Source organism: Balaenoptera ricei, chromosome 6, assembly GCF_028023285.1.
Source record: "Balaenoptera ricei isolate mBalRic1 chromosome 6, mBalRic1.hap2, whole genome shotgun sequence".
NCBI lineage: Eukaryota > Metazoa > Chordata > Mammalia > Artiodactyla > Balaenopteridae > Balaenoptera > Balaenoptera ricei.
Window position 1 is genome coordinate 15548547 of NC_082644.1, and position 9287 is coordinate 15557833.

The 9287-nt window shown below is 55.6% G+C and overlaps 1 protein-coding gene across 1 annotated transcript in view; it reads left to right on the top strand.

The window, feature by feature from the left end:
* The window catches only part of LOXL2 (lysyl oxidase like 2), a 104575-nt gene extending 95634 nt beyond the window's left edge, over positions 1-8941 (top strand). Inside the window, exons 11-14 of the mRNA XM_059926872.1 lie at positions 1939-2054; positions 3228-3364; positions 7141-7252; positions 7999-8941. Of these exons, the coding sequence (XP_059782855.1) occupies positions 1939-2054; positions 3228-3364; positions 7141-7252; positions 7999-8078 (445 nt within the window). The 3' untranslated portion in view covers positions 8079-8941. The remainder of the gene's footprint in view (positions 1-1938; positions 2055-3227; positions 3365-7140; positions 7253-7998) is intronic.
* Positions 8942-9287: the final 346 nt, after the last annotated feature.

Below are 9287 nucleotides of genomic sequence, written 5' to 3' on the forward strand. Positions count from 1 at the left end.
GCCCCGGGGCTGATGTCCACGTATGCCCCAGCGGTAAAGCACAGAGGCTCCCGGCCCTCAGCTAGCTAACATTGGGAGGCTCCAACCAGCTGCTTCCCTCCTGATATCCACAGGGGAAAAACTGAGAAAGACTCTTAACTCGAGTCTGCAGGAAGCAGGGGGAGCGGGAGAAGGTCAGCCTTACAAGAGTCCATCTGGGGACTCTGTCTGAATTTTGTTTAGACAACGGAACATAAACCTATCCCTCTTCAGTCTTTCCAGCCGGTAAACATGACAACATAAACCCGGCTCTGAAAGAGGCAGACATGTTTTAGGCAATGAGTCAGACCTCCTGTCTCATCTTGCTCCTTCAAGAAGCCAAAATAGACTCTTTCAAAGTCATCCCTTCAACTGCCACAGAATGCATCCTTGTGACTGTTCCCTGTGGGCCCCTGGCTCAGCATTCTTTTACCCAGAAACATGAGTGACCTGGGAAAAGCCCAACTTAGGAACTTCTGACATTTTTTTTAGCACAAGCCCAACACAGGAAGAAGGGAAAAGAGCCTCTGATTTCCTCTCTGAAAACCTGTCCTTTTAATTCCCCTCTTCTGCTCCTGATCCAGCGGAGGGAGCCTGAGGCCAACCACCTGAGGCCCGGGAGGCGGGGGAGCTGCTGTCCGGGCCTGGGAATAACCGTAGCAATGGTAGTGGTGGTGGCAGTAATAAAACACGACTCCATCACTCCTGGGAGTAGTAGCAGTAAGCAGAGAGTTGACAGGTACTAAGTGCTGCTCTGTTCCAAGCCCCACGTTAGGTATTTCTCTGATTTCTCCTACTGCATCCTTACAGAACCCCTGACAGGGGGGTCATGCTATCATGCCCTCTTTCCTGCAGGGGGAACTCAGCTCGCATGGCAACGAAACATGTGATTCTGTTCCCCAAGCCTTGGTACCTTGTTCCTCAGTTTTTCCCCATTTTCCAAATGTCCCTGTAATGACAGAGATAAGTGCGTTGCAGCCGCTTGTGATACATGTGTAGCAGCTTAGGACGGGCCTGGCCACCAAGAGCTATAGGAAGGCCCCACGGCAACACGTGGCAGTCGTGTTTCCCTTGTTTATTCTGCACCTAACGCAGGCCTTTCCAAGAATCTGCATCTGTTCTCAATTCCTCCCAAGTGACCGGATGGCACACCATTAGGTAAACACTCAGCTGAGGGAAGAGCCACGGGGGTGTACAAGCTCTCTCCCCCTCTACTCCTTTGCAGGGCCCTCAGGATGTGCCTGCCATCCTCTCCCTCCCACAGGGCCTAAGGGCCCTCTTTTCGCCTCCTTTTTTATTTACTCCATGCCAGGAGCACAGACTTCTGCCTCCGTCACCTGGTTCGGGACACGCGTGGGTCCCACTCATCAGCGCCTGCCCTTCCCACCCCTCCTCCCCCTCTGCGGTCTCTCTCCCTCCCGACCACACTCCCACCTTAAAAGTTTTCAAAAGACATGGAAGAGTGACTTGCATTTGTCTGCAGAAAATGTGTCAAGTAGGCATGGGCTGTGATAGCCACTTTAGCACCCAGGAAGATGTTACACACATTTACTAAAAATGTCCTAATGTACTGAGCTTATCATTGACGCCGGGCCCTCTGCTCATCAGTTTATCTTACTCGTCCCCACAACATCCTGTGCATTATGTGCATCATTATTCCCATTCAGGTGATGGGAGAACTGAGGCCTGGGGAGGTGAGCGGGCTGTGCCCCTCCGGAGCCCACGTAAGCACCACGGTTACTGGCTCCATCCCCCCGTTCCTAAGGCCCTGTCGCTGCCCACTCCTCTCCCACTGGCCACCACTTTGGACCACGCTGCTCTGCTCATGGTGTCCCCAGTGGGAAAGCGCCAGCTGGGCCATCGCTGGCAGGCGGCCGTCACTCCAGAGACTGACATCCAGGCCCCCTCTCTCGCCCCCAGGCACTACCACAGCATGGAGGTGTTCACCCACTACGACCTGCTGAACCTCAATGGCACCAAGGTGGCAGAGGGCCACAAGGCCAGCTTCTGCTTGGAGGACACGGAATGTGAAGGAGGTATCTCTGGCGGGGCAGGTGGTGCTGGGGAGCTCCGGAGGGACTCAGGTGCTCCCGTGTGCGCCCACCCGGCTGGAAGCCCAGGCCTGGCGCAGGTCTCTGTGTCACCCCGGCCACTGCTGACTCTCCCCGTGACCGTCCTCACTGGGGATCCCATGACTATAGCCTGGGGCTGGGGGGTAGGCAAAGCCTGGCTATAGAGGCACCTGGGTCCCCAGAGTTATGCTGACGGGCACGGCTGGGTCCACGTGGCCTCCCGGGTAAGGCCCAAAGCCTTGAACCTGACACGCAGTCCCCTCCCACGCTGGCTGCCACAGCCTCTTCTCCCTGGGTCCCAACACAAGTGCCCCCGCCACACTGGTTCTTACCTCCAGGTTCAAGTTAAACCCTCACTCGGAGGTTCCCAGACCCTCTCGACTGCCCCAGGCAGAGGCAGCACCGCGCTCACACCCCTAGTCAGCTGCCACACCTGCACCGTGACCACCTGTGCGCGCACCTGCCATCCTGGCCCGACCAGGCTCTCCCAGGGGAGACTCGATGACCCTTGTCAGCATGGCCGGAGCTCAGAGTAGCGCCCAGACGAGGCAGCCTCTTGATAAATGGGTGCGAATTGTCAGTGGTTGACGTGGCCCCTGACATGCCAGGAAATCACACAGCAGATGGGTTTTGAGCACCTACCATATGCCAGACAATGGACCGACCCAGGAAGGGTCAGAGAAACAAGCCAGACCTGAGTCCACATCCAAGTACAGATTCCCCAGAGGGAGACAAGGTGACCCCAGCATCAAGCTCAACAATAAACACCAAAAACTTACCCAGATAAGCACACGCTTCATTCCTAGGCTGATACTCCTTGGAAAGGCCAAGGTGGGCCAGAGTGGCCAGGGAAGGCTTCGTGGAGGAGGGAGCAATGGGTTGTGGGTAGGGAAAGAGGGAGGGATTCCATCAAAAGGAGAGCACAGAAGGGATGGGCTGCCGAGCCCAGATGAAGCCAAGGTTGTCGGCTTGGGAGAACGGAGAGATGCTGAGGGTGGGGTCTGGGGATGTCACGCACCCAGCAGGGCTGCTCGGGGCCCTTTGTGGGCAGGGTGGCACAGATGGCAGAGGAAGCCTCTTCCGGCAGAGGGGTCGTGGGTGCGTGGTGACTGGGCTTCCCTCTGCCCCTGCCTTCAGACATTCAGAAGAGTTATGAGTGTGCCAACTTCGGCGAGCAGGGCATCACCATGGGCTGCTGGGACATGTACCGCCATGATATCGACTGCCAGTGGGTTGACATCACCGACGTGCCCCCTGGAGACTACCTGTTCCAGGTGAGGGGCATGAGAAGGGGCTCCAGGCCCCCGCTGATGGGAGTGGGTGTCTCTGCCTTAGCAAGTGGGTGGGTAGCCTCCTTCTGATGGTGCCCAGGCAGAAAACGCATGGAGGCCAGGCCACCTGAAGTGCACAGAGTCCTACACCCGGAGGCTGTCACTGTCACCCAGATAACCTAGGTATGTGAGACATGCAGGCCCCTGGGGAACTGCAGACCTCCTGAGACATCAATTCAGTTAACACCTGGTGCTTGCAAATCAAGATGCATCTGAAGGCCAGATTTGGTCCTCAGGCCAGGAATTTGTGCACAGACTCTAAGGCGACCTACACCTCTTGTGTCCTTTGGAGCTATACTTTCACCTCCACCCCATCTCTCCCAGTGCCGTCACCCTGCCTTGCTCTGTGCTGTCAAGGCTAAAAGCAATCCCACAAAGAGCCATTCACTCCCAAGTGTTTGTGACTTGCCTCTCCCAGAAACGTTTGCCTCATAGAAGAGGATCTGCAGAGGGGGCAATTTTCAATGTGAAGAAATGAATCTATAATGGTAGGCTGTTAGGGACTAGAGACAGCCTTTCCGGTGACTGATTGTGTGGAGACTTCCCAGGACTTCCACATACGCTGTCCAGGGGGAAGGCCCGCCCTGAGGAGGAACTAAGAGGGCTTGGCCTCCCACCTTCCCGCAAATAGCTGCGTGCTCCAGCCAGGGCCCTGACTGCTGGAGGAGCCAAGGGGCACTGTATCCCCACCGTCTCCCCTTCTGGTGCACAGGTGCACTCCTGCCTGTGGAGGCTTCCTTTCGCCTTCTCATTTTTCCCACATCCCCACCCGTCTTGCTTTCAAGCTTGATGGTTGGGTGGCAGGTGGGCGACCAGAAATGTGTCATTCTGTGCTGAAAGCTTTCCTGAGGGGGCGTTCAGCCAGCGCAGGGCCCAGTCACGGTCCCCACCCTATAGACAGTCCTGGGAGGAACCGACACCTGCAGGGAAGTGACCGCAGAGGGGTTTTGAAAGTTTCCCTGGTCAATTTCAGAGACTGAAAATCAGACAGCCAAGCGCTTTTCCACCCACAAGCCCAGAACCGCAGACTTGGAGAGGACCAACCGAAGAGCAGAGAGCTCTTTATTTAAAAACTTGAATATCCATGTCTCTGGGCACGTACTCCATGCGTGGTGGTGTAGGTTTGAGGTCTGCTATCCCTTTGCCTGGGGGACGGGTAGCATCGTGTATTCTGACAATGTCTATTTAATAACTGCGGCTCCTTGAAGATCAGCGATGGGCCAGAACCTGCCTACGCCCTGTGAACCCATGGTCTCATGTAATCCCCCAGGGATGGGTGTTACCATTACCCGCATTTCACAGCCAGGCCAACCCAGGTCACATTGACTCCATATTCTGTGTTCTCGACTCCTAAACTATACACGTAGCAAATTAACTCATTAGGGGCATGTTCATGGAAAAGACTGTCCCTTGTGATAGACGTGGAGCTTTAGATGTGTGAGAGCCCCGGCCTGTGTCAACGGTTCTCTCCATTCCCATGTGGACCCAAGTTCAGGCACCAGTAATGCTGCACCAGCGGGAGAAAGCCAGGCCGAGGAGGAGGTGGCATCCCATCCGGAGGGGCCTGTGCACAGAGGCTCAGAGGCAGGGCTCACTGCGTTACTAGGTTCCTGGATCCACAGCAGATCTTTTTACTTTTTTTCAACACAAGGTTGCCACTGCCACTGCCACTGCCAATTTATTTATTTTTCGTTTGTTTGTGGGTTTTTTTTTCAAGTTTTTAAAAATTGAGGTATAGTTGATTTACCGTATTATATTAGTTTCAGGTGTCCAACATAGTGATTCAGTATTTTTCTAGCTTATACTCCATTTATAGTTATTAGAAAATATTGGCTCGATTCCCCATGCTGTACAATGTATCCTTCCTTGTAGCTTATTTATTTCATACATGGTAGTTTGTACCCCTATCTTTCCCTTTCCCTCTCCCTATTGGTAACCACTAGCTTGCTGTCTGTATCTGTGAGTCTGTTTCTTTTTTGTTACATTCACTAGTTTGTTTCATTTTTTTAGATTCCACGTATAAGTGATAACATGCAGTATTTTTCTTTCTCTGACTTATTTCGCTAAGCATAATACCCACCAACTCCACCCATGTTGTTGAAAGTTGCAAAATTTCATTCTTTTTTCTGGCAGAGTAGTATTCCATTGTGTATATATGTATCGCATCTCTATCCAGTCATCTGTTGATGAACACTTAGGTTGCTTCCACATCTTCGCTGTTGTAAACCACAGCAGATCTTTTGTCTAAGGAACTAAAGCTACTGCCCACTGATCCTCACGAGATTGGAAACCATACATCTGAGAGTCTGATGGGATTGTGGAGACCATTCTTTTCAGTCCCCACCCCTGCACCCAAGTGGGTCAAGCAGGCCCTGATAGCCCCTACTGCCCACACGGTCACCCCGCAGGGACACCTGGGTGGGCTCCCTCGGGGCACGGCTGTCCATGGGCAAGGGGCTGCCCGGGCCTTGGTACAGGGGGTTTGTCTGTCCTGGTCTATGAGCCATGCATGGGCTGGGGCAGGGGACAGCTAAGGTTGTCGGGTAGAAAAGAGATCAAAGAAAAGTAAGGTCACCCCAGAGTGGGACATCGACCTGCCTTACCTAGAGACACAGAGTCACGGTGGTAGCCTAGGGCCCCCAGAATGGCCTGCACTGGCCAGGATGCAGGGCTGGGGGCCCCACTGGCCCGTTTGCCACAGCAGCTCTGGCAGGGCCCAACCAGCCTACTAAAGGGTCACGCCCAGGCCCTTCTGGAGGGAAAGGTCCTGAGGGCCCCAAACCTACAGAATGTGCCTTAACTAGCAGGCTACCCCTCCCCCATCACACTGACCTAGGGCAGCTCTGCCCCCCTTGTCTCCCTGGGCTCTCAGCCCTTCCACATGTGGCAGGGCCCTCGGGAAAAGTCTCGTTTGTGTCCTCCATACCTTCGCCCACAGCCCCAGGCCCAGCTTCTGTCCCTTCCCCCTCCCCCTCCCTCCCCTTTCTCCTCTGGGTTCCTCACCCCAAATCTCCCTTTTCTGTCCGCTCTCAGAAGCCCCCTCAGAATGATGGTCTTCCTGCCCCTGCTCCTTTGGGCTATGCCCTCTTACCTGGGATGATGCAGAGGAAAGGGGTGCAAGGCGGGCCCAGTCTCCCCCAGAGCCCAGGCCCTGCACTGGTGAGCAGGAAAGGCTTCGGGATCCCCTAGAGCAAACCAAGGCCTGGAGAGTGGAAGGGACATGTCCAATGTCACACCGCCGGGAGCAGTGTCGTCTCCAGCACCCAGGGCAGCCCCCCTCCAACTCCCCACAGCGCCCGGGCCTTGCCCCCACCCCTCCCAGCACATCCTGCTCCCCGGCTCCCTTCTGGCGCCCTCAACAGCCGTTCCGTGGCCTCCCCAGGCCCCAGCTCCTGCCTCTGTACCAAACCCCCAGCGCACCCAGGAGAGGGTACGATTGTGTGTGTGTGCCTGTGTGTGTGTGTGTGTGTGTGAATTACACCGAGACAGAGTGCGCGGAGGTCTCATTCCTCCAGGCCTCACCCCCCTCTGCCTCCCCGACCTCATCTCCGACCAGCTCTGCGCCCACCCAGCTGCTCTTGGAACACAGCACCGGCCATGCTTGCTCCCTTTCGTGAGGTCAGCCCGGCTCTGGGGGCAGGCCTGGTCTCAGCATCTCAGCTGGGCCTGGGACGGAGGGTGGCCGAGGCGGGACCCCCTCCGACCTGACTCTCCCGCAGGTCGTCATCAACCCCAACTACGAGGTGGCAGAGTCTGACTACACCAATAACGTCATGAAGTGCAGGACCCGCTATGACGGCCACCGCATCTGGATGTACAACTGCCACATAGGTAAGGCCCCCGGGCCCTCCTGGGGAGCACAGCGCCTCAGGCCTGCCAGGTCCCCCCACGCCGCAGCCCAACTCCAGGAGACAGGCAAGAGCTGCCCCACTTTCTCGAGGAACCAGAGCAGCTTCCTAACTTGGGTAAAGACTTCAGGGAATGGGGCCAGCCTCGCGTTTCCACACACAGGAAGGACACTGTAGACACCACAGGCCTGGATGGAGACCGGGTTTTCACAGCCAGCTCTGGCTAAGGAGAAAGGACGGGACAGAAACCGGGCCAGCCCAGCGTAGACCCCAAAGCTATTTCAGGGCCGGAGCTGAGGCCACGACCTCATTACGCATGAGACCTCAAAAATGGGGGCGTCAGCAATTTGCGGGCTCTGTGTATCGTTTTCCTGTCGAGAGCTAGAAGCTAGTCAACCACTGTGGCTACTGGTTGCCAGTAAAGAAGCTTTTCCTTGCGTTATACAACCCGGGTTCCAAAAGGGGAGGCTGAGCTTTCTCTTCCGCAGGAAAAGTGATGGCCTCGCTCTCGGTGGAGGAGAAAACGAAAAGCACTAGATTTAGTCGCTCCTTCACTCGACTTTGAACAGAGCAGCTGACATGGGCCTGGCCCTAGAGATGGCCGGCACCTGTCGCTGCCCCGGGGGTGTCACATAGAGGTGGCCGCCTGAGGAGGGTGGTGGCTCCAGGGACCCTGTGACCTGTGCATCTGGTTTGCCAAACCCTGTCTCCCTGATGCCCACCCCTCAGGTGGTTCCTTCAGTGAAGAGACAGAAAAGAAGTTTGAACACTTCAGCGGACTCATAAATAACCAGCTCTCCACGCGGTAAAGCAGTGACATGGTCACCTCCTGCCTTCGGGCCACAGCGCGTCTTCCCCAACGACCGATCGGATCGCCCTGCTCCCCCTCATCCAGCCTGGCCCCGCCTGTCTCAATGCCCTGCAGCCCCGGCCAAGCTCAGGAGGAAGGCGAGGAAGGCACGTTCCTGACACCTGCAGGCTGGGAAGGCCTCTGGGGCTGGGGCTCGTCCACGGGGCTGTGGGAGCAGTTCCAACAGAGAGCCACCCTGACCAGGACCCCAGCGCACAGGTTGTCACCAGCTTGTCCCACCCCAAGCACAGTCCGGTCCGAGTCTCACCACCTGCTCGGCTCAGCACAGATAACACGGGGCCATTTTCTTCTCAAGTTACATGCTGGCAACGTGAGTGATCAACCCGAGGAGGTCTGGCTGAATCCCATTTCTCCTCCTCTTGGGTCGTTTCCAGCCAACTGGAGTATCTAGACTTCTCTTCCAGTTAAACAAACTGCCTCCACCCTCTTCTATCCACACATATAAATAATGCTGCCACACGTCTTCTGATTCAGTGAGCTCAGAGCTGGTGCTTCTCTCCCCCCCACACCCCCGTGTCCTCTTATTTTTCAAGATACTATTATTATATTCTATTTTCATAGACTTTGAAACACAAATTTAGTGGCATTTCATATTGGGCATCTGGGCCTTTGAAAGTATAGCTCGAAAAGAAAAACCAGCCCCGCTGTGTAAGTGACTCCTCTTTCTGTCCTTCCAGTTCTGTAACTGATTCAACGGTGCTATAACCAGGGTCCTGGGTGATGAGGACACTTACCGATCGCCATGTGTCACCACGGACACTTACACATACTTGAAACTTGGAATAAAAGATTTATGACCTGCATGTGTGTTTCATTTGGGCCTCTGCACGCAGCCCCTGAGCAGCAGGGCTCCTTTCCCTAGTGGGCAGTCAGGGAGCTTGGCACCCTTACATGTGCTTTCCTGCAGAGACGTGAGCTCCTGGGCCCCTCCCGTCCGGCGTGGCCACGGGGGCCTCCTTCAACGCACACCACAGAGGAGGGGCGACTCCTGCCGAGAGCCGCAGTCTAAGGAGGTCAGGAAAATCAACAGAAACACAGGCCTCAGCCTTTCTTCAGCTCTTGTTTTTTAGTGAAATGTGCCAGGGGCACAGTGGTTGTGTGAGGACCAGATTGGGACATCTAGACTTAAGTCTCAGGCTCTGGGGGA